At 40.7% G+C, this 25,970-nt stretch overlaps 2 protein-coding genes across 4 annotated transcripts in view; one reads left to right on the plus strand and one right to left on the minus strand.

Moving 5' to 3' along the window:
* HDHD2 (haloacid dehalogenase like hydrolase domain containing 2) overlaps positions 1–3,675 on the plus strand; it is a 33,444-nt gene extending 29,769 nt beyond the window's left edge. The window contains exons 8-9 of one of the 2 annotated variants that reach the window (XR_004969945.1): positions 1,415–1,540; positions 3,571–3,675. The gene's annotated coding sequence lies outside the window, so the exon portion shown is untranslated. The remainder of the gene's footprint in view (positions 1–1,414; positions 1,541–3,570) is intronic. The other variant, XR_004969946.1, reaches the window with a different exon arrangement.
* Positions 3,676–4,641: 966 nt separating this feature from the next.
* KATNAL2 (katanin catalytic subunit A1 like 2) overlaps positions 4,642–25,970 on the minus strand; it is a 36,114-nt gene continuing 14,785 nt past the window's right edge. For both annotated transcript variants that reach the window (XM_036322049.1, XM_036322048.1), the window contains exons 8-14: positions 25,210–25,273; positions 24,881–24,999; positions 20,526–20,617; positions 18,298–18,408; positions 6,497–6,659; positions 5,315–5,417; positions 4,642–4,808 (exon numbers count right to left, since the gene is read on the minus strand). In XM_036322049.1, coding sequence (XP_036177942.1) covers positions 4,669–4,808; positions 5,315–5,417; positions 6,497–6,659; positions 18,298–18,408; positions 20,526–20,617; positions 24,881–24,999; positions 25,210–25,273 — 792 coding nt within the window. In that variant the 3' untranslated portion in view covers positions 4,642–4,668. The remainder of the gene's footprint in view (positions 4,809–5,314; positions 5,418–6,496; positions 6,660–18,297; positions 18,409–20,525; positions 20,618–24,880; positions 25,000–25,209; positions 25,274–25,970) is intronic.

A 25,970-nucleotide genomic window follows, 5' to 3' on the forward strand; every position in this document is an offset into this window, starting at 1 on the left:
GAGTGAGATCATGTGATATTAATCTTTCTCCAACTAGCTTATTTCACTTAGCATAAAGCTCTCCAGGTCCATCCATGCTGTTGCAAATGGTAAGAGTTCCTTCTTTTTTATAGCAGCATAGTATTCCATTGTGTAGATGTACCACAGTTTTTCTAATCCACTCATCTGCTGATGGGCACTTAGGCTGTTTCCAAATCTTAGCTATTGTAAATTGTGCTGCTATGAACATAGGGGTGCATATATCCTTTCTGATTGGTGTTTCTGGTTTCTTGAAATATATTCCTAGAAGTGGGATTAGTGGGTCAAATGGAAGTTCCATTTTTTATTTTTTGAGGAAACTCCATACTGTTTTCCACAGTGGCTGCACCAGTCTGCATTCCCACCAGCAGTGCAAGAGGGTTCCTTTTTCTCCACATCCTCTCCAGCACTTGTCATTTGTTGATGATACCATTCTGACAGGTGTGAGATGGTACCTCATTGTTGTTTTGATTTGCATCTCTTGAATGATTAGTGACTTTGAGCATGTTTTCATATGTCTCTTGACCTTCTGTATATCCTCTTTCAAAGGCTTTCTGTAGGTCCTTTGTCCACTTTTTGATTGGATTGTTTAACTTCCTTTTGTTAAGTTGTTTAAGTTCCCTGTAAAGGTTGGAGATTAAACCCTTATTGGAGATAACATTAGCAAATATGTTCTCCCATGCAGTGGGCTTGTTTTGTCGATGGATTTTTTTTTGCTGTGCAGACACTTTTTATTGTCATGTAGTCCCATTTGTTTATTTTCTCCTTAGTTTCCATTGCTGTAGGAGCTGTGTCAGTAAAGATATTGCTACAACACATGTCTGACATTTTGCTGCCTATGGATTCTTCTAAGATTTTTATGGTTTCCCGTCATATGTCCTTTATCCATTTTGAGTTTGTTTTTGTGTATGATGTAAGTTGGTGGTCTAGTTTCATTTTTTGCATGTATCTGTCCAATTTTCCCAACAGGCGGGGTTATTTTAGATGAGTAGGGCCAACATCTGTCAGGTATTTCAAGTGCAGATCAATTACTGGCTTTCCTCGGAAGATTGGAAGATCTGGCAAGGTTAGGTCTGAATTTCTGTATTCAGTTGGAGCTGAGTCACTATTGCCATTCAGAGAGTTTTGGCCCTCTCCACTTCCCCATGTTCCCCAACTCTTCCTTGTCTTACACCCCCCTCGCTTTACTCATGTGTTACTACATCCTAGGCTTCTAAAGGAATTTGAGTTTGACCTCTGCTTTAGAAGAAAACACCACATGTTGGCTTAGGTTACATTTTCTTCCTTCAATTAATCGGTCAATCTCCCATAGCCCTATAAACTCAGGTGTGCTTTTAATCTACTTTAAAAATAATCATAGATTCTATAAACATAGTGGATTAATCATATATGTTAGGTGGTCTCTTTCAAAGCCTTACTAAGGAGGAAAGGAAGAAAGGATGCATAAATCCAGGAAGACAACCTGCAAGAGAACAGTAGAAGAGACATCAGTGGATGAGAGGATGTGAGAATTTGGAAGACGGTAAGTGAATGCAGTGTTGGTAATTAAAATCAGCGCAAAGAAAAGAGCCAAAATTCATCCTGAAGAACCACCTCAAAGAATCAAGGCTGGGAGGTACCAGGTAGAGAGGAAGTGAGGTGTGAGGCAGGGTTGAGAGCAAGGAATTGTTTGAAAGCTGGTAAACACAATGGAGCCCTAGACCCTGCCCACCCTGAGAGCCAGATGAGTACCCCCAGCCTAGGCAGGAGAATGGAGGTTTATTTTCTGAAAAAGTGAAACCATGAAAGTTAAGGCCTTGGGGACAGTGGGTGTGGCAGTGGGCCAGGGTGAGATGAGGAGGGGCTGACATTGGGAATTAGGCACATGTCTACTTATACTACAGGGGTCCTCAGTTCCCTTCCCCTTGCATCCCAGGACCAGAGGGCCCAGGGGTAGAATTGAAAATTTGTCTGATATTTGGCCATTTGGAAAATAATACTGATGGGTAACTGATCTGAAGGATGTGTTGCAAAAAAGATCCTTAGAAAACTAAGCAAATGGGGGGAAATGGCAGTTATTCATTCCAGGTAAGACAAAAGTCACCAAAAAAGAAAATTAATCCTGATTCACTAATTGGCTCTGAAGTGAATACCGATTACTGAGTTAACCTAATGTCATAACATGACTATTTGGAATGATAAGAAAAGACATACTTGTGTGGTAGGGACAGGGCAGAGGGATGAAAGAGCTACATTTAATTTCATCCAAAGCAGAAGTCATTTTAATATATAAACTGTCTTAAAAAAGAACTCACCAAAATAAAAGTGTGACCTGAAAACACATGCATAATTATTTGGAGACAATCTTTGCAAGGGAGAAAGGAGAGAAGGATTAAATATGTGAATGAATGAAGTTGGAAGTATTACAAGATGAACTTGGAGATTCTTAAAAGGAATGGAGGAAGGATGTGGAGATGTGTTCGGTACACAGTGGACTGTGTGTGGGGTTCTGGAAGTGGAAGAAGATTGGGTGTCTTTACTGTGAGGGATGGCAAAACCACACTTAACCCTGAGAGGAGTCAGGAACGGGCAGCCGTAAGCTAAAAGGGCCCAAATATGGTTACAAAGGATGTCCACAAGAGTGTCCTGCCCTTTTTTAAAAAAAATATATTTTATTGATTTTTTACAGAGAGGAAGGGAGAGAGATAGAGAGTTAGAAATATCGATGAGAGAGAAACATCGACCAGCTGCCTCCTGCACATCTCCCACTGGGGATGTGCCCACAACCAAGGTACATGCCCTTGACCAGAATCGAACCTGGGACCTTTCAGTCCACAGGCCGACGCTCTATCCACTGAGCCAAACCGGTTTCGGCAGGGCCCTGCCCTTTATGTGTTCACTGTTAGATACACATACAATGCAAACTTATCTACTTTTTTTTGTTTGTCTTTTAAATATATTTTATTGATTTATATAGAGAGGAAGGGAGAGGGACAGAGAGTTAGAAACATCAATCAGCTGCCTCCTGCACCCTCCCCACTGGGTATGTGCCTGCAACCAAGGTACATGCCCTTGACCAGAATCGAACCTGGGACCCTTGAGTCCGCAGGCCGAAGCTCTATCCACTGAGCCAAATCAGTCAGGGTACTTATCTACTTTCTAACCACAACAAATTAAAAATAGTGGATCCAGCTAATTGGGATTTTATGAAATCAGAAAGGACAAATAGCCACAAGCAAATGGACTACCAACTAAAAGAAATGTCAGCTGGCAGCCTGACCAAGGAAATAACCCAAAAGCACAGGAAGCAGATGTTGGAAATTGAACAGTTAGCAGCCTGCGGCCATTTAGTTCAGAGACCTATGCATCAGGTATCACTAGTGTGGCATAGGGTAATAGCTAATGAAGTATTTTTTAGCATATCCTATGGTAAAATATCTTTTTGTTTACTTTGAATTTGTTATGTAAGGTGTATTTTAAATTTACAGTTTCCCATGAGTGCATTTTAAGAGAAATTTGAGAATATTCTACTCAAAATAATGTCCCCCCTCATGCTTTGTTTTTGCTTAAAAGGGTAAACAAAGTCCTTTGGAATATTTACCTATCCAAATGTCCCATTTACTGGAAGTTTTTCTTTGGAAGAGGAGCCTGTCTTGCAGGGATGATGAAACAAGGCAAGTAAAAGATGGTGACTTACTGTAGATAAGTTCTAGTTGGGGGTGGCGATGATGTTATTAGTGGAAGCCTTCAGAATTTATCAGGAGTTGAAAGTGGATGCTTCTCAAATGGGGGTTTCTGAGGGAGATGCTTCCAGCTGTTCATGACCCATATGGAGAGATGAAGGAGCCTAAGAGCAGGGAGACTGGGGATGGCTGTTCTAGAAGCTCGGATACTCCAGCCGAAGCTTTGGGTCCAACGAGGTGCTGTGTGATGGGAAGAGACAGGCAGCGCACACAGTAAAGTCAAAAGATGTTATTAGGGATCAGAACTCAAAATGTTCAGACTGGTAGCTAGTGGTGGTGGTGTGCTAGTCACCACTGCTGTTAGCTCTAGACTCCAAGCAGCAGTCTCTAAAGATGGAGTGACATTTCCAAGTGAGGCCTACTCTGCTAGGGGTTTGCTGCTGATAAAACTGGTTGAGGTCAGAAGTACTGAGAGCTGATGAAATTCAGAATATTGTCAGAAGAAATAGACCCTGCATTTCCTTTTCTGTTCCCGTCCTTATCCACCCTTGAATTGTCTGTAGGTCAAATGGTCTATCAAGCTTAGTTTCCAATTGGCTCCCCATCTCAGAACCACCCCCTGCATTCCAACACACTTTTCCTAACTACATTTTTCTTTCCGTCAAAAGGAAAATCCCAGTCACAAATGAGGAACACGGCAACAGATTGTTCTTCAAAATTCTACAGAGTTTAATTGTAAGAAAAGTCTCCATTGTATGACCTAATAGCACATCTGACTGTAATTGAAATCTTTAATATTTTGCTGACATCAATTATGAAAAATTAATGAAAATATCTCATTTCTAAAGCAATGCAGTTGTCCAAATTAATTCAGTCTTCAAGAATGAGTTTCTCTCCTCTTATTCCAATCATTATGTTCTTCCACTTACACAATAAAGCAGAAGGCCTCTGTGGTTGTCTCTGTGGCCAGGTCAGGGTCAATGTGATTTCAAACAGATTCAAACTCACTTTGCCAGGCTGAGTATCTCTGAGTCAGATTCTTTGCTGAAGGCTTGGTGTGAGCTAACACATCCAGAAAGTCAGCAGTGGTCACTGTGCCCAGCTGGATCCCAGGTAAATCGCTGCTCTCTAGATAAAAACAACAGTAACAGCATAACAATCGACCTTATGGTGATCAATGATCTTGAAATGCTAAGAGACCTTCTTTAAAGACAATGCATAATGCAACATTCTTAATGGTTAATGCAGAAAAGTCAACACTAAAGAGGGCTCAGATGAAAATTCTTTAATGTACAACTCAGCCCCTGAAGTCCAGACAAAAATATGTGATTTAAATGTATCATCAAAGTTTTATTTAATATTTATATAGTGCCGCAGTGGATCCAGCCCAACATCATCGTGTGCCAGAGAAATAAAAGCCCGAGCCCTAAGGAGTTTATCATCTGGGGCAAAGTGGATCCAAAACAGAACACCAGAGGAGGAAGGAGTTGAGTGAGTGCAGGAAAGAGAGACCAAGATTGTGTGCAAGAGCAAAGAGCCCCCAAGAACGGGCGCAAGGCTCCACCTGCTGGTGAAAGTTGGATTTTTAAACAGATTTCCCTCCCAGAGCACCTTTGCTGTGGTCCCAGCTGTACCTGACTGGTGATCTTCAAGTGCATTGAAGATCTTCCTCACAGGCCGCATAGCTGCTTCCCTGCAGACCAGCTTAATGTCTGAGCCTGAGTAGCCCTCAGTCTCCTGAAAGAGCCCCAAACCAGCCATTGGTCAGCAGGCAGAATGTTGGTGGTGATCACATCCTTCTGGTCAGGACCCAGTATATCAGAGCCCCTGTTTAGATTCTGGATCTGCCCCACATGGACACTGTACAGAGATTCCCAGACAGACAATGCTTGGGGAAAGAGAGGTCTCTAACATGTTTGGATAACCTAAGAAGCTGGGCAACAACTTCCTAATTCCCCGCAAATATATGCTATAAGATGTTGGTGAAGACTAGACCACCCATGTTAGTCTAATGGGGCCCTTGTGCCAAATCCAAGGATGATCAAATTTAAGTAGACATTTTTGTTCTTGCAAATAAGACCATAAGCTGCCTTAGAGGAACCTCAATGAACATCAAGTTCAAGTGTCCACTCAGAGAAGGCAATGATAGCAGCGACAATGAAGGCAACAGATATGCACCTAGAGCTTTTGGATTTGTAAAAGACTTCTCATTTAATCATCACAGTAATCCTTTGTGGCATATCTGTTACCCATCTTATATATCAGTGGTTCTCAACCTTCCTAATGCCATGACCTTTTAATACAGTTCCTCATGTGGTGACCCCCAATTTCATTGTTACAAATTGAACATAATTAAAGCATAGTGATTAATCACAAAAACAATATGTAATTATATATGTGTTTTCTGATGGTCTTAGGCGACCCCTGTGAAAGGGTCGTTCGACCCCCAAAGGGGTCGCGACCCACAGGTTGAGAACCGCTGTTATAGATGAAAAGGCTGAAGCTCAGAGAATAAGTGACTCCCTGAGGTCACACAGATAGTAAGCAGCTGACAGGGCAAGGATTTGACATAGGTTCTCCAGGTCTAAACCCTGTGCTATTTTTGCTATTTCATATTGCTTCTCCCTGCTTGAATATTTCCGAGTGACAAAGAGCTCATTCTTTCATGAAGAAGAGGCCCGTGGCATTGTTGGGGAGCTTGGATCGTTTCTAAGTGACTCAAGGAAGAGGCTCCGAGCAGCTCATGAGAAGATCCTGCCGAGAAGATGGTCATGTGGCGGCTGCTTGGCCGGCGATGCCTCTCCAGGGCCGCTCACCTGGCTCAGCATGCCGTACTCCAGCTCCGTGTGCAGCTCCAGCGCCCTGCTCTTGCTCACGGGGGGCAGCCAGTGGTGGATCATGGCTTTCCTGGCCTCCTGGCTGGGGAGGTCAACCAGAATCCTCTTCTCCAGGCGGCGTAACATGGCACAGTCCAGTTCCCTGAAATCATGTCAGAAACGAAGGAACTGGTTGGGGCTGTGAAGTCACTTCCTAAGCAACAAGTACAATTTAAGAACAATTTTGCACTGCAGGAAGCAATTCCACATTTTAACTCTCCCTCTACATCGATGCCTGAATGGATAGGACAACTACTTTATGATGTTTGCTTTAAAAAAAGAAAAGAAAATACATCCTTTAAAAAAAAACTTACGTTACAGAGGCAGAGCTGCCTCAAACAGATTGTCAAACTGCAGCGGGAAGGCCGGGGAGGGTTGGGGGGCAGGAGGTAGGGGAGTAAGAGATCAACTAAAGGACTTGTATGCATGCATATAAGCATAACCAATGGACATAAGACACTGGGGGATAGGGGAGGCTAGGGGACTGTCTAGGGCGGGGGGATAAAATGGACACATATGTAATTCCCTTTGTAATACTTTAAGCAATAAAAAAAATAGTAAAATTAAAAAAAAAAAAAACTTACGTAAAGGAGGTCATTTTAAGTGAATTGATTTGGGGGGAGAGAATCTCACTAGCAACCAAACAAGGAGCATCTCCATTGCAGTCCTAACGTAAATCATTCAATCTGATCCCTCCAGTGAGGAAATTATTCCTGACAATGACGTGGGCACTCTGGGAAGCACATTAATTCTTCCAAAACTCTCCTATATTCTGGGGCGAATGACTATCTCACGCCATTGCTGTGGAGAACACACAGAGCAAATGCTCCTTCCAGGGTGCCCAAAGCAAATGTGGCTCTTGACACACTCACTCGTGTTCCTTCCAAAACACTGTCAGGCCAGATGTACACAACTTTGCATCTGCAGGCCATTTCCCTAAATTTCTTAATATAAATTTTTCAAACAAATAGAAAAGTAGAATAAAACAATGAATATCCATGTACCTACCATCTTGGTTCAATAACGGTTAACATTTGGCCATAACCTGCTTCATATCAATTTATCTAAATTATTTCAGAGCAAATTACATCATGACATGAAATCACACCCCTAAATGCTTCTGCTGGCAGTCTCCCCTCTCCCCCTGAAAAGGACATTTTCTTACATAGCTACAATGCTATTAGGACACCTGACAGAATTAACATTGATGGCATAGTATGTCTAATGCCATTCCTTATTAAAATTTTGCCCATCATGCCAAAAATATCTTTCATAGTTTTTTCAACCAAAATCCAATCAAGGATCATGCATTACATATGATTATATCTCCTAAATATCATAATGTAGACCAGTCTCCTTGTCCTGGCCCCTTTTTGAAAAGATAATGTTAGTTGTAGAGTGTTCCACATTCTGGATTGGCTTGATGTTTTCCTCATGGTATCATGTTCCTGGTTCCTCTATCTCCTATTCTCTAAGATGGAAGTCAGACCTAAAAGCTTAGTTACTAGAATCAGGATAAAGATATTTTGGCAAATATGTTTATTACATTGGGATCCACATGTGGCTTATCTCACTATTAGTGATGTGGTGTTTGAATAGTGGGATCATCTGTTGATAGCATATCTGTCCATTGTAATGGAAGCCTCTTTGCAAATAGTAAGTATCCTACGTACAATACTTTGGCACCAGGTGAATACTCCTTTCCCCCTCCCTTTCAACTAGTGGTTTTAGCATCTCTTAATGGCCTTCAAATCAATTATTGCATGAGAGTGGTACAAAATGGTGATTTCAAAAATTTTTATTCTAAATGAATTATTTGGAATTATTATTTAATGTAGAGCTTTCTCTCATTAATTGGGGCTCTTGAATTACCCTGAATTGTCATTCCTATTATCAATAGAGCATTTTGAGTATAAGTCCGTGAACACTTTATATGTTAAAATTTCAATTACTAGAAGGGTAAATAATTGTTTGACTTCCTAATATAGAAATTAGGAAATGCCTATGTTGGTCCAGCTTAACCATTAATGACGACTAACAATGACAGCATCATCACCAGATATTTCTCATTCATAAAGACACCAAGAATCTCCAAAGCATCCTCCCATTTTTCTGTCATTCTCAATCTATGTCATGATATTTCCTTTTAAACTGAAAAACAAAAGTACCTTTCCAGGGAGCATATCTGAATTCTAAATTGGAGTGACCAGATTTCTTCAAAGATTGTCTTTCCTTTCCCTGTTATTCCAATCCTGAGCTGAGAATCCATAGTCCAGGGGTGTCTTACCAGCAATAGCAGTTACCTATTTCTTTATCAGCCTTGCCCTATTGAAATTCGTCTCACATCAGAGACTCAGCCACATCTTCCCCTGTACAACCATCCCCCCTCTCAAGACCAACATTCATACTCAAGGCACAGGGTCAAGAAACTTCACAGAACTCTAAGAGAACATTTTTTCATATTTGAATGTTAATAAAAGATAATGCTTAAATAACACTGTTTTTAGCTTTTTACAGATATTAATTTATTTAATTCTCACGAAAACCCTATGAGGTAGGTACTATTATCATCTCCATTTCAAGATGAGGAAACTGAGGCACAGAGGTCAGAAAGCTATGAGTGGTGGCACTGGATTTGAACCTAAAGAGTGAGACTCTGGAGCCTGTGCCTCCGTCACTGCTGTCACCACAGTCACTGCTAGGAGACTCCCAAGTCACATGATGGTGAAATCTCAGAACCCTGAGAACAAAGAGCTTCCAGAGAGAAAAATACAGGTTACATACAAAGGATTAAGAATAAGACTTCTCATCAGTAGCATGAGCTAATCAAAGAAAGGAAAAGAATGCCTTCAAAATTCTGAGGAGAAATCTTGACCAAACCATTAATTTAGTTGTTAGATAGAATAAAAGTATTTTCAACAAGCAAAGCCTAAAATAATTTACCTCCCATATACCCTTTATCAGGAAAGTACTGAAGGACCAAAGGGAGACAGTAAACCAAACCAAAGGCCACATGGGATCCAAGAAACGGATGGTCTGACACAGAGAGAAGGAGCTTTCCAGGAGGATGAGGTGAGGTCCCAGGGTCTCCCCTCCATACTGGGTGAAGAGAACAACCAGTTCAGCTTAGAGTTGGTAAGAAGGCTCTAGAAGACATGCCTCCAAGAACATGAAGCTGGTGGAATACCGGTGTGATTTAGCAGAGAAATGCGGCTGAATTAGTGGGAGGGGAAGGTGAGGTGAGTGGGGGGGGGAAAGGAGAGAGGGCAGGGGGAGGCCTTTTATTAAACAAAAAAACCAAACTCACATTTTAGGAATTAATTCAGTTCAGCAATATTAACCACCTGTCAAGTATATTGTCCCTGCTAGGACTCCAATTACAGAAATGAATAAGACAAACTCCTCCTCATAAGTAAAAAAAGGCAATAACAGGAAGGTTTTGGTCTTGAAGTGAAGGAATGTTGGCCCCATAAACTTCAAAGACAAAATAAGACTTGAGATTCTCAGTCTGAAAACCAGGAAGGAAGAGTGAATAAGCTGAAAAAATGGCAGGGCTAGGGGTGATCAGAAGCTGCCATGTTCCTTCCAAGGCCTTTCCTTGGACCTAGGAGGCTGCCCCTCCTGAAAAGGCAGGGGATGCAGAAGGAAGGGTCTGTAGGGGCACCTTCTCTTAGACGCCCCACTCCGTCCAGAGTGATTTCATGCAGAGGGAGGTGGGAAAACAATCCCTCACTATAGATGTCGGTATTGATCAGCTAATGCCCTAAAGCAAGAGATTTACCTCAAAACTGCCTGTGGGCACCAAATAAGTGCAACTCTCTGACAGCTAGGCCTGATGAATGCACTTTTAATGACATCAATAATAATATAACCCTACAAGGGAGGAAACAAAGGACAAATGGAATGTACCCAGGAATTATTCTTTATGCCAATATATTTATAAGAAAAAATTTAACTTGTGGCAACCAGAAAACATCCCTTTTCGCTCATACACTTTGATTTTGACTAGTTATTCTGTCCTCATGTCTTTATTTTGGTTATCTGGTGCCTCCATCACTTCAAAGGTCAAAACCAGCCAGTGAGTAATACTTTAAACAATAATAATAACAATAATAATAATAATAAAGCAAGCAGTGAGAGTGACATGTGAGATACAGCGAAGGTTCACAGACTTCAGAGCCTGGTCACTGAACCTATGCCCGCTGCTATACACAAGGTGGCAAAGCCACTGGCACCTGGACAGTTTACATGAGCTCCAGGGCCTTGTACCTGAGCACTTGGGCTCCTGCACCAAACCTTCTGGAGCCTTCCTCAGCCCTTTGGTTTATCTCCCTGTTAAACCATGTGGCTCCTGGGGCAGAGATCATTCCAAATTTTACAGAATTTGGAAACCAAACATAATTCTAGTTCGTTCATTCAATAGTTCAAACATATTCAGTTCAAAGTATCTCAGCATGATCAGAGAAAGGCAAAGTTTTGTAAGCAAAGTCTTCGCAGTATATCCATAACCAACATGAAGTGAGTGGTCGTGGCAATCCTTGAGGAGCAGGTTAAGGGATTGTATTCTTTGGTAGGTGATGGGGAGCTGATGAATAAAGCACTGAAGGTTACCTTGTCTCCCACAGTGAGCCCTGCATAAGTTAACTCCTACCTGCATTTCCTACTGGGGCCAGCTCCTCCCTGGAGCGCAGGGGATGCATGGAGTTATGGTGGAAAGAACTGGATTATGTCTGCTGAGCTCTGCAATCACATGTATACACTTCTACAGAAATATCATACCAGAAAGGGGTGAACTCATATGGGGAGAAGTGGTTTATATAGGTACCTTTCTTCCCATTCCCAGAGCAATAATCTCTTTGATTTCATGCTCTCTTCTAAATATTAGGAATTGGGGGGTGGGGAGGGGTGTTTTTAATCTAGAGTTTGGTCATACCAGGTGTCTACTTTTTAAAAGAGACAGTAAAATCTCTGGCCCTTTTGCAAATAGCAAGGAAAAGTTGAATTGCAACATACTCCACACATACAATTTTCACACCTTATTTGTACAAACTACCATCAAGTTAAATAGATAGCTAAAGATGGTATTTGCCCTGTCTGGAACCAAGATGGCGGCATAGGTTAACGCCGGAGTTTGCTGCTTTGAACAACTACTTCCAAAGTGAAACCAAAAAACGGAAGGGACATCACCCAGAACCACAGGAACGCTGGCTGAGTGGAAGTCCTACAACTAGGAGGAAAGAGAAACGCATACGGACACTCAGAGGAGGCACAGTGCTGAAGTCAAATTCTGAGGTGCAGAGTGCGCGAGCGGGCTGGCGGCGGAGGGCGCGGTTAGCGTTTTCAATCGGGAGGGAGTCGCAGACTCTGAGCTCCAGATCCCAGACTCAGGCGGGAGAGGCGGGACTGTCTGGCTTCGGTCAGAGCTAGTGCAGCTTTCTCTCTGAGCTTTGCAGCGGGTGCTGGGACTCAGAGAGGCAGAGCCCCTGGGGACGGGACTGAGAGCCTCCATAACTGCTCTCTCCGGCCCACCCTGTTGATCCTGTTCGACCCGCCCCGCCCAAGCCCTGCACAGAGGCATTTGCCGGATAGCCTCAGGCAAAGGCTAGGTTAGCACCTCCCTAGAGGACAGAAGTTCTCTCACTGCTGACACAGCTGATTCTCATAGCCACTTGGCCTGGAGGTCAAACCCTCCCTGGAATTAGCTACAACAATCAAGATTTAACTATAAGACTTCGAACAAAGACCACTAGGGGGTGCACCAAGGAAGCATAACAAAATGCGGAGACAAAGAAACAGGACAAAATTGTCAATGGAAGATATAGAGTTCAGAACCACACTTTTAAGGTCTCTCAAGAACTGTTTAGAAGCCGCCGATAAACTTAATGAGATCTACAAGAAAACTAATGAGACCCTCGATCTTATATTGGGGAACCAACTAGAAATTAAGCATACACGGACTGAAATAACGAATATTATACAGACTCCCGACAGCAGACCAGAGGAGCGCAAGAATCAAGTCAATGATTTAAAATGCGAGGAAGCAAAAAACACCCAACCGGAAAAGCAAATTGAAAAAAGAATCCAAAAATGCGAGGATAGTGTAAGGAGCCTCTGGGACAGCTTCAAGCGTACCAACATCAGAATTATAGGGGTGCCAGAAGATGAGAGAGAGCAAGATATTGAAAATCTATTTGAAGAAATAATGACAGAAAACTTCCCCCACCTGGTGAAAGAAATGGACTTACAGGTCCAAGAAGCGCGGAGAACCCCAAACAAAAGGAATCCAAAGAGGACCACACCAAGACACATCATAATTAAAATGCCAAGAGCAAAAGACAAAGAGAGAATCTTAAAAGCAGCAAGAGAAAGAAACTCAGTTACCTACAAGGGAATACCCATACGACTGTCAGCTGATTTCTCAACAGAAACTTTGCAGGCCAGAAGGGAGTGGCAAGAAATATTCAAAGTGATGAATACCAACAACCTACAACCAAGATTACTTTATCCAGCAAAGCTATCATTCAGAATTGAAGGTCAGATAAAGAGCTTCACAGATAAGGAAAAGCTAAAGGAGTTCATCACCACCAAACCAGGATTATATGAAATGCTGAAAGGTATCCTTTAAGAAGAGGAAGAGGGAGAAAAAGGTAAAGATACAAATTATGAACAACAAATATGCATCTATCAACAAGTGAATCTAAGAATCAAGTGAATAAATAATCTGATGAACAGAATGAACTGTTGATTATAATAGAATCAGGGACATAGAAAGGGAATGGACTGACTATTCCTGGGGGGGAAAGGGGTGTGGGAGATGCGGGAAGAGACTGGACAAAAATCGTGCACCTATGGATGAGGACAGTGGGTGGGGAGTGAGGGCAGAGGGTGGGGCGGGAACTGGGAGGAGGGGAGTTATGGGGGGGAAAAAAAAGAGGAACAAATGTAATAATCTGAACAATAAAGATTTAATTTAAAAAAAATAATAATAATAAAGATGGTATTTGCCTTAATGGCCCTGTTCAGTATTTTGTTTCCCTCCAGACTCCCAGGCCTAAGTTTCTGAATACTCAAAAATCTTGACCAGTCAAATTAGTCCTAATTGTGCTCACTAAACATTTCTTACATGGCTGTTATTTTAAGTGGTAATATTAACAATGCAACATTTGTTATCCTTCTTGCCACTTACTTACACATCAAATGACACTGGTGAGCTGTTATTCTCACTTCCTTCTTGTCCTCCCTGTGATGCTATAGATCAGGAAGGTGCTCCTCAGAGGAGAAGCACTGAATAAACAAAGATGCTGCATGCCCTCTCATTGCTGAGAAGGGGAGAATGACTGCCCCTTGGAGACAAAAGGGGTTTGTCTAGGGAAATTGGTAAGTTAACAAGCAGTAAAGGATAGCCAGTGCCCTGAAAGGTGCTACAGATGAGAACTACCACTACCCAATCGTAGAAAATTTCTTTGGGGCCCAGCTGTCGTGGGTCAATGGTTGAGCATCGACCTGGGAACCAGTAGGTCACAGTTCGATTCCAGGTCAGGGCACATGCCCAGGTGGCGGGCTCAACCCTTAGTGGGGGGCGTGCAGGAGGCAGCCAATTGATGATTCTGTCTATCCTTCCTTCTTCTCTGGGGAAAAAAATTATAGATAGATAGATAAATAGATAGATAGATAGATAGATAGAGATAGAGATATAGAGATATGTAAAGAATTTCTTTGGGGATTTTAGGATTGGGTTTTTTCAATGTTTGATATGATTTAATTATTTCCCCCAAAGGGACAGACTGCTTGAATCAGGTAAATTTACTCCCTCACCTAAGACTGAAGCCAATACAAAGTTTGTTTTAATATTCTTGATAAAAATACTCTACTTCCTTAAAGAAGGACTTAGACAATATATAGCATGGAACTTAAAAAACATCTATACCTTTTGATATAGTAATTCTACTTCTAGAAATCTATTCTAAAATAATAACCAGATTTTTGTCAAGTTTTTTTTCAAAAAAGTTTGTTTCAGTGTTATTTATAATAGAGAAAAGTTGGGAACATCATATATGTTCAACAGGGAAGAAATGATTAACTAAATTGTGGTATATTCACAAGTGGGAATTTTGGGCAGCCATTACAAAATCCAATTTTCAAGGATTATTTAATGACATTGGAAATGTTCTTACTATAATGTTAAGTAATGAAAGCAGGACACTAGTGGGAATACAAAATGTACAACCTCTATAGAGGGAAATTTGGCAATCTCTACTATAATTTTATGCACATTAACCCTTTGACCCAACAATTCTACTTCCAGGAACCTACCACAAAGATACACTGCCAAATACACAAAGTGATATATGCACACCATTACTCGTGGCAGCACTATTTGTAAGAGCGAAAAAGTAGGAATAACCTAAGTGCCTAACTTTAGGTGATTGGGATAGATTACCATATGCACTAAATGGCACATATGCAGCTAAAAAGAAAGTAAGGAAGAATTTCCTGTGTTTATTTGGCAAGATCTCCAGAATATTTTATTGAGAGAAAAAAATCAAGATACAGAAAAATGTGTTTCCTTTTGTGTAAGTAAACCAAGTTCAGTTATTCTATGGAGTTCTTTTAAAAATCCTTGAGAGTTTAATTGTGGAGCATGTGACAGCTTATATCTATACAATGCCTATCATTGCTCATTGGTTACCACTGGAGGTTGCTAGGACACCAACTCATGACTCTAAAAATCAAAGAGAGTCCTAACTGGTTTGGCTCAGTGGATAGAGTGTCGGCCTGAGGACTGAAGGGTCCCGGATTTGATTCCAGGCAAGGGCACATGCCGAGGTTGCTGGCTCGATCCCTAGTAGGGGGCTTGCAAGAGGCAGCCAATCAATGATTCTCTCTTATCATTGATGTTTCTATCTCTCTCTCCTATCCTCTCTGAAATCAATAAAAAATATATATAATTTTAAAAGCTTTAAAAATTAAAGCAAAAGAATCTTGCTTTTCTAGTATGAACTATATTTCAGGGTAATTAAATAACCCTATTAAATGAGAGAAAGTTCTATTATAGAGAATAATCCCAGTTATCTATCAGAAGGAATGATAGAATCACAACTCTAGTAAAATAAGTGATGCAGGCAAAGATCTAAAACCATTGATGGAAACTGTACAGCTGAATCCACTGATCCATCTTGGCATCACCCATTGCTGGACAACATGGCATTATCTTTCTCTAGATGCAATGCAATATGATGTACACAGCATCACCTATGAAGTATGTTTGCCAAAATTTTATATTGATCCTGAATCTAATCAATCTAACTTTTAGTCTAGAGTAATTATAGGGGTAAGGAAAAGAAGCTAAATACTATCATGAGAATACAATGAGCCAAATTCAGGAAGTTTAGACCTCTTACAAGACAATCTCTTTGGCGTCAAGTCAATGGCAAATTCGAGGAGGGGAAAGGAGGGTGTGTCTGTTCAAGATTAAAAGAGACTTAAGAGAACAACCAATTACAAAATGCAAGTCTTTGGATATCAGTTTAGTAAATCAATTATAGAACAATGTGGGAAATCTGAATATAAACTGAGTATTAGGTAATATTAAGGAATTAATATTAATTTTGTTAAGGGTGATAATGGCATTGTGGTAATGCAAGAAACTGTCCTTATTTTTAAAAGATGTACACTGAAGTATATATGTGAGAAATAACAATCTGGGGTGTAATTTAAGGTATTCAGCAAACAAAGTGGGGTAGGAATAGATGAAATCATTGGGCAAGATTGTTAGTTACTAAAACTAGGCAACAGTGGGTTCATTGTGCTTTTTTGTCTTCTTTAGTGTTTGGAATTTTTCATAATAAAATGTTTTTTTTAAAACCCAGCAGTGCTCAAGGATATATGGGTTAGAACATATTGGTTCCAAGATACAGTGTAACAAAGCAATCTGCGATATAAGAATCCAGGCTTAAAAGCATGTATGTATTTAACCATTCGACATGTTGAGGGGCAATTCTTCAGAAAATCCCTTCTAAATGTCTTTGATTTTTGATTGTTAGCGGCTCCTCCTCCTCCTCCTCCTCCTCCTCCTCCTCCTCCTCCTCCTCCTCCTCCTCCTCCTGCAACTTCTCCTTCTCTTTCTGCCCTCTGAATCATCTTATTTGGGGCTTACCAAAAACTGATCAATTTAGGGAAATGGTGGCAGCACAATAACTTCCTCTACGGAGTCCTAGGTGTCACTGGGAGTGGAGGGCTCTCTGTTCCTCTAGAAAATGGGTCGGTCTCCCTGGGGGCATAGGCCTTCCAAGAAGCATACGTGAAGTTACTGTTTCCACACAACATAAAGTGTTATGATCAACCACGTTTCAAATGGATGAAGAAACAGAGATTCTTTCTCTGACGGATTTCCACAGTCACATTTAAATGACACATCTCTGTTTGGGCCCTGCTTTAATATTATCTGTAACTAACCAGTATCTTCAAAATGTAAAATGCTGATCACCTTAACATGTTAGAGAACATCTTATAAATCTGAAGGGAACTGGAAACAGGTTTAAGTCATGAATATATTTAAAATAACAGGTTACACACAAACTTTTCAGTGACCCCTGCTTTGGGAGCCCAGATGCATCTTTGAAGGTGGAAACAGAAGCGGGAGGACAGGGGTGACACAAGAGTGTCAAGTTTGAGCTCTGTTGAGAATGTGCTGTTGACTTTGGGTGGATTGACCTCTCTTGACCTTCGTCCCTCTCTGCCCATGGGAAGGCAGCATTTCCTGATCTGTCTTATGTCTCACCCACATCTCTAAAGAAATCATGTGCGTGAAAATATTCTTTTTTTTCTTCCTGACATTGCTATAGCCAATATTATTATGCTTACTAATATTAGCAATTTTTAACAATTTATCTTTATTGTTGAAAATATTAAAGATGTCCCCTTCCCCTTCCCCCTCCCCCACTGACCTCCTCCACATTGTACCAGCTGCCCCCCAGGCCTCATGCACTATTGTCTAGGACCATGGTTTACATGTATATGAATATAAGTTCTTTGGTTCATCTCTCTCCGATATTCCGACCCCCTTTCCTCTGAGATTCGTCAGTCTGTTCCCGTGCTATGTGAAAATATTCTTGAAACTATACAGAGATTATAATTATTTTTTAAAATATACTCTCTGCGTAGATATTGGTTTTCCCTCGTCAACATCTCTTATTTCCCAATTCCACTTCTAGAATTGTTCTTAAAATCTCTGGGATATAGTTTGAATAAAAGATTCTGGGAGTAGATTATATTTTTAATTAGAGATTGTTTAGCTTCCTATTTACTGTGCAACATTAAAGAAAAGATTTTCTTCCTAACTTAAAAAAAAGTTTAATTTTAATACTGTTAAAAATCAAAGCATATTATATCTGGAATATTTTTGAGTCCTGTAGATTTTAGCATTTTAGAGTTCTTTTTGCCAAAGTCTTGTTTAAACATACTAAATAAATTGTCTTTAAACTCATATTTTTAACATCTTTTAAAAATATCCATTTTAAATGTTGTCAGTGGTAGCCTGGCCTGTGTTCCTTCTATTAAGGCAGATTCTTTCATGGTACGGATTGCAAGGATTGAGGACTTGAATAGGAAAGCCTTCAGATTAATCTCCCAGGGCTGGAACCAAACAACAAGGCTTTGCCCGAAGTGGTCAACATGATATCTTCGTCAGTACTCAGTGGCTCATGAAAATGTGTTCAAAATGTACTCGTTACATCTCTTACCAGGGCAGGTTGGAAGCGGCTAAGACAAACACGAGATCTTCCGAGCGAGCCAGCCCATCCATCTGCACCAGCAGCTCTGTCTTCATCCGAAGGCTTCCTTCGTGCTCTCCCCTAGAGAGAGAAAGGAGGTGAGTTTCCTCAGGGCAGAGCCTTCACTTCCATGACAAGGCAGCAAAGACTCAGGGGCTGTGGAACGGGTTCTCCTCCGACTGCTAACCCTTCCCTGCCTCGTTCTCAGGAGCCACTCAGACTGGAGTTGAAGGAAACAAGCCATTTGGTAGTATTTTCCCAAAGACAGTAATAGAGAGGACGCAAGTGAACATAATGATGATAGTGAAAAGAAGACCAAAAGTTGGCAGCGAACTAGAAAATGACAGAAGGGCAGACAGTGCCTCTGGTAGGTTGAATCCAGCTCTGTCCACCTGCCGTGCTATTTACCCTTTTATAAATGGCATAATTGAGAATAATCTTTTCCCTTTATATAGCTGGCATAAAAGAACTTTCTCATTTTTTTCGCATAATTTATGGATATAAACTGTCCAAAAAGAGAGATCAACTATTTGTCTGAGTCTGTTTCACTCTCTTTTAATAAGAGGCAAGATAATGGCATGGGAGGCAGTCTTCTGTGAAAATTCATCCTCCAGGCTCCCATCACCACTGCCAATGACCTTCCCACCAACAAAGAGCTCACCACAGGATCTGAACATTACTAGTATCTACTAGTAAATACTGACCATATCTGGCAGGCTCTCCTTCCTCTGCACTTGAATAGATGGACATAAAGGACAAAAAATGCCGTCCTGAACAACATGACATTCAACTTCTCATCTCTGCATGAATCTTGGGGCACCCCAAACCAGGTATGTGGCTTTTAATGAACTGTGACCCTTACTATCTACCTACCTTTTCCTAGGACAGAAGACCATCCACAATATGGTTACATATATAGTCAGCATTTGCCGCTAATTATTATTCTTTTAACATAATAGGACCCAAGCAGGTTTCCAAGCACCTACACTGATTCCCTGACTATTTGAAGATTCTAGTTTAGAGATTAAGTTCCAGACAAGGAAACAGACATTCAGTACAAACCTAGAGCACACGCAGGACAGGACAGTAGATGAAGAGTTTCAAGATTAGCTCATCAACTCTGTGTGGACCCAGGGATGGAGTGAGTGCACAGGTCACTGGGGTGAGGCAGACCAGGCAGGCTGGGGGCTTTGCAGAGGGGATGACTGCTAGGAGGTCTGCTGGGTTCCCAGCCCGCACTGTGTGGTAGTCTGTTCCCATCAGGTCCTGTATAGAGAGGCCAAGTACCCTGGCCTGGGGCTGACAGCACCCACTACACCATGGAATCATCCCCTTTCAATCAATGGTAAGAGTCCCATGGACCGTAGTGGGAAAATGGTTTTCATGAGTAAAATTTCATAAATTATAGTCTAGTTGTATTTCCAACAAGCTCATTATTTGTTCTTTATTAATATTAGTTCTGCCTTGATGATAGACCGTTACTAGCAGAGGCCATTGATGAATGCAGTCATGTTGAGATTTCCCTGAGACCTGTTTTTTTTCAAGCCAAATGAGCCAAATTTAGTAAAAAGTTTCAGAGAAAAATACTTCTGATCAAGACAGAAAGGCGTTCTTAAAACACACATACACAGCTCATTATAGTCTGAGAAGTGAACTAGAAATGAACAGTCTTTCCTGCCGGGGACATTAGCAGACACTTAATCTTTAGAGATAACATATGTGACATGTTTAAGTTAGGACATGCGGAGCCACATCCTGATGTCACAGAGAAATGGTGGCTTCCCCGGCTTCGCACATCTCGTCAAGGCCTGCCCCTCTCGGGACTTGGCTTTTTGCAGCCCTGTTCCCCACAGGCAGCCTCTCTGGCTCCAGAGGAGGCGGTCACGGGCGGCTATTTTAAGCCAGCAGGACTATTATGTTACGGCAGCCTGGGACTGTGGGACTGGGTGATCTTCAGGCCTGAAAACCACTCTGTGGGGAAGGGGGGAAGGGAGGATGACATTTCCTCCGGTTATAAAAACTACTTAAATCAGCTATTCAGTTAACAGGACCTAATTTAAAGACCTTTCCGTGTGTCTGCAGAAAATTTGTGGGCTTATTAATAGGCTCATTCTGCTGGTAAATGTCGATGGGCTTCCGACCATCAAACACACTTACAAGAGGGGAGAAGTGATGACCAAAAAAACCCTGTCTGTTACCCGGGAGCCGTGCCTCTCTGACTCATCACCGACTCCAGCTCGTCCAGGAAGATGGTGGAGGGGGCATGGTAGCGAGCAAGTTCAAATAACACCTGGGTGGGAGAAAAGCAACCACATGTTCAAACCCATATATTTAAAGTTCTCAGGTGCTCCCAAAGAGCAAAAGCTTAGAATGACTATACTATTAACCATTTATGCTGCACTCTGTTATTTCACTAACAACTTTATAATCATTACAGTCATTTCTCCCTAGAATATCCTATAGGGTTGGATGGTCCAATTATTTCCATTTGTCACTTGGTAAAATTAGATCCAGAGAGATTAAGTGGTTATCTCAAGGTTACTAACCATAAGTAGAGGAGCTTAAGATAAAACTCAATTCCTGATCTTTCAGTCCATTAGCCAATCCCTGAGAACCCCTGTCAATGACATGTTTCATAGGGACACAAGACCCATGGAATATGTAAAATCATTTGATGATTGTCCCTAATCCTTTAAGGACAATGAGAGAGCTATTCTCAGGAGGAAGAATTGCTGGGAAAGGCTAGAGTTCCAGTCATGGGTAAAAAAAGACAGAAATTTTGCCCCTCTCTGCTCCCCAAGTTACTCCACAGGGTTCCCATACCACCCAACACTGCTGCTTGGTAGGCTCGGGTACTTGAAGGCAACTCCCAGTTGAATAAAATGTTCTATTCCAGAATAAAATGTTATAGACTGAGAAAGAACAGGAAAGCAAGCAGCAAAAGAACAGCCATATAAAAACAAAATGAAGAGCTCTAAAGGGAGATGTGATGGTGATGAAAAGAGTATAAAAAATGAAACCTTTTTTTTCAACCCCGAAACTGATCTCTTGAGCACCACATATAATTCTTCACTGGCTGATCAGAGAAAGCGATAGAGATTTAGAAAAAAACTAAGGTTCTTTAATTGGCAGAGGGGATTTATTCTCCATGTCACTTAGCATTAGCAAAGCATCACAGAATGAATAAGGAGGGAAGGACTCAGAAAAAGCCAGGTTGTGGTTTTCATGAGTAGTAGCAGATCATCCCTTACAGGTCTCCCTAGCACTGAATGGAAAACTGCTCGCGTGCGTGGTGTGTTCATGCTCATGCTCAAGTATTCTCCTTTACAGAATCCTATTTCATTTGACCATGACAACAGGCTCAGCCTAATGAACTGAGAGAAGAGCATCAATGCCAGGACACTCATCACACATGCCTTTACACATATAGAGACAACCTTACTAGAAGCAAGTAACTTGTTGTCCTTGTCACAATGACAGCAATCTTCCCAATGGAAAGTTGAATATTAGAACTCTTTATTAGAACCATACATGTTTTCAAAGAGCTCCCTGGGGTGCAGAGAGACCAAGGGGCAAGATGAGACCAAACATCCAAGTGGAAGGAGAACCACATCTGGAGCCTCTGTTTCCATATAGACCACGCCACTGCCCTTTCCACTGCCAGAGAATATACAGAACCCTGGGTAAGTGCTCTGAAAGCATTATGCTAAAATTTTCAAAAGTACTGGGAGGAAGTTAAATCATAAAATTGGGGAGGAGGGGTGTTAAAAGATGTAAGCACCAACAGGTGTGTGCATTTGCTAAAGAGACCACTCAACTACTCAATAGCATCAACTCCTAAGAGGCATGAACATTAGGAGGGGCGGGAGCAACACAACCCAAGGGTTCCCTATAAATAACTCTTAATTGGAATAGAAAGAGAAGCGAATGGTAGGAATGCTTCTTTGATTTAGGGGAAAGGTCCTGAAGGGCCATCTTCATCTGAAAGCTTCATAGTAAGGAATTTGACAGCATGGCCAAGATTCTTCAGGTGAAGATCTTCTCAAGAGCTCAGAAAATAAAGTAGCTTCTGAAAGGATAGAAGGTGAGATCCTTCAAGGTTAGCAGAGGTGATCTGTTTTCCTCTTGAAATATTTTTTTAATATCCAAAATAAAAATGCATTTCACAGAGAAAAAGACACACAAATTCTTCGAAACTTATAAAAAGATGCTCAAATTCATTTAGAATGGAAGAAATGCGAATTTGAGCACTGAAATATTACTTTCACTATCAGATTGGCAAAGATTTCAAAACTGGGTACTTCACAGTGTTGGCCAGGGTGTGGAAGAGCAAACACACTCACCATTGGTGGGAGTGTAAGCTGGTGCAACCCTGTTGGCAGGGAGGTGGGCAATCAGTGATCTTCATTCCCTCTGGCCCAGCAATTCTACTTCAAATAAATTGCTCTACATGACTACATATGCAAAGTCGTGTGTATGAAAGGACTGTCCACTGTAGCTTTGTTCATAATAGCAAGTGACTGGAAACAACCTAAATGTCCATCAAGAAAAGACTGATTTAACATGTTTTGGGACACATCCATGCAATGAAATACCATTCAGATATATAAAAGAATATGCTCTGCTTATAACAGTGTGTAACAACATCCAAGTGAAAAAAATCCTGCAAGGTATAGAAGGGTATAGACGTATATGTTGTAGCAGTAAGTTGCCTCTGGGTTTAGGGGTCTATATACCCTTTTGTACATTTTTTCCAAAAAGATTAGTTACTTTTTAAATGTATTGTAAAGTAAGGTGAGAAGTCATTTCCTCACTCTTAGAAAACTAACAAAATAATACTGAAGCAGAGGAAAATTTTAGTTTAAAAGAATGCTCACACAGAAGGAAGAGTTCTGGCTAAATGACTTTTCTGCCTATTCAACACTAAACAATAAAATCCATGTAGTTTTCATCTTTGTTGAGAATATTCATAAAATAGCTGAATTTACTCTTCTGTCTAACTAAGTCCTGTCCAGGGAATATAATGTATTCTTCCTTCAAGCATCTTGCAATGTCTGGTGCTCATAGTTCTAAACAATACTTTTCAGGACAGGAGATAAAGCTAAACTGATACTATAGGCATTTTGTAAAAGTTTTGTTGTTCCTCAGCACATAAAAATGGAACTTTTAAAAAAAGTCTTCTGGTTGATGAGGCTTCTAATTAGTCAGATTTCAACTTATTAAAATCCAGCTAACTAGAATCACACAGAACCATAGATTAAGGACAAACCAACTTCAACCCCATCGTTGGATATGGTAAGTTAGATTCAAGATGAAGAACAAAGAAATAGATGTCAACATATATTTCCATCTATTATAATCTTGAATGGGTGATAGATAATTTATGAAAACATATGCATTTGGACCAGTTTGAAAACAATATCAAAGTAGTAAATAATAGGTTACTTTTGGTAAATCAATCCTTTAAAAATATTCTATTATGCCTTCCTTAAGCCAAAATATTATGAAAATAATCCATCCAAGAAAACATAATTTAAGCATACTATTTTAGAGTAATTTCTTATCAGAAAATATATAATATTTACATTCATTTAGTATTAATTACTTATCAGTCATTCTACAAAGTGCAATAGTTTAACCGGACTTCTGAGAGGGACCCACCTTACATTGAGGCATAAATCATGAACAGGTATTCTCAAAAGGTAAAATTTTATAATATAAAATATGCCATTGACTATGAATGAGATATTGTAAAGATAGAAGCAATCTCTTAAGGAAAGAAAAAACATAAAACCTACAGCTATTAGCACTATGGAGGAATGTTGCTCAGAGCATCTGAATGAATAATTAAGTTTTACATTTCTTAAGTCTTCCTTTGAGTACCTAGTATTAGGAACCAGAATATAGTAGTAGCCTCTCAATAAATGTTAACTGGATAAACTGCACATTCTTAATAATAAATGCTTCTTGAATGAAGGAAAAAAAATAGGCCACTTCAGAGACAATTTTTTCAGTTTCCATTCCTAAGTTGCATGAGTCACAAAAGGGCTGTTGGTCAAATTCCCAAAGGAAGGGAGATCATATTTTGCTGATGGGGCATAATTAATATGTACATATGATAGACCATCTCCTGGGTTTTGGGTAATCAAGATCCCGGATAAATTCTAACATATAAATCACTTAAAAACAAGTAAACTGTAACATCATTTTGTACCACTGTGTTTTGCTGGAACTTATTCTAACAAAATCAAGAATTCCTGTATCTATGAAACAAACTACTGGTTACCAGAGAGGGAAGGGGTTGGGGCAGGTGAAATAGGTGAAGGGGATTAAAAGGTACAGGCTTTTAGTTGTAAAATAAGTCATGGGGATGTGCTAGACAGCATAGGAAATATAGTCAATAATATCATAATAACTTGTATGGTGATAAGTGATAACTAGACTTATTGTGGCAATCATTTCATAATATGTATACATATTGAATCACTATAATGTACACCTGAATCTGATATTGTATGTCAATTATACATTAAAACAAAAAAAGAATTCCTACCCGAACAAGTTTTTCTGAATCTCCTCTCCATTTGCTGACAATGGTAGATGCAGAAATGTTAAAGAAGGTTGTTTTACATTCCGTGGCCACAGCTTTGGCCAGTAAAGTCTTTCCTGTCCCTAGAGACACAGTGGAGAACGTCTGATTGGCATTTGAGCTTCCTTTCTCTGCTTACAGACAGAAGTCAGTGTCACAAGCAAAATAAAAAAGGAGAGCGGTTCCTCAGCTCTCGTTTGCCCCATTTTGACATCCTGATGTAAGGACAGATGAGTCAGTTCATCCTCTGCATGCACACTTAATACCAAGACCAAACCAGAAATGTTCGTTACCTGGAGGGCCATAGAGCAGTAGTCCTTTCCAGGGGGAGAGAATTCCTGTAAACAGCTGTGGGTACTATGGGAACAAGGAACAGTGGTGAGGTTTGGTATCTGTATGCCAGTCACACCCTAGCACAGGCAAGCTGGTGAAGCTGGAGTGAGCACAGCCCAACTCTGAGAGTCAGGTCTTTCGTTTAGTAAGGCTGGCTGCTTCTGTATCTATCTTATATATCCCAACTTGACTTTCACATTTGATATGAACGTATGGCTTAAGTTATGAGGCTTTTTAAAGAGCAACTTTTTTTAGGGAAAAGAACGGCATATGTAGGTACTCTGCTTCTCCATTAAAATAGTTATTTCTTATATGCATAACATCATTCCCCACCCCACCTCACCCCGGCCCTGAGCTCTATATAAAGACCTATCAGATATGAACTTTAAGAGAAACACTAGAACCAACAAATAAAGGTGTATGTGAATAAAGCACAAAACTGTGGTGAGCCCGGCTGGTGTAGCTCAGTGGTAGAGTACCAACCTATGAACCAGGATTCCTGGCCAGGGCACATGCCCAGGTTGCAGGCTTGATCCCCAGTGTGGGGCATGCAAGAGGCAGCCGATTGATGATTCTCTCTTATCATTGATGTTTCAATCTCTCTCTCCCTCTCCCTTCCTCTCTGAAATCAATAAAAATATATTTAAAAAACAACAACTGGATATCTTTTTAAAAAAAACAACTGGTGAAGCCTGACATAGAAGTCACGTAGAAGTTAGGA

This window comes from Myotis myotis, unplaced genomic scaffold (assembly GCF_014108235.1).
Source record: "Myotis myotis isolate mMyoMyo1 unplaced genomic scaffold, mMyoMyo1.p scaffold_m19_p_9, whole genome shotgun sequence".
Lineage (NCBI taxonomy): Eukaryota > Metazoa > Chordata > Mammalia > Chiroptera > Vespertilionidae > Myotis > Myotis myotis.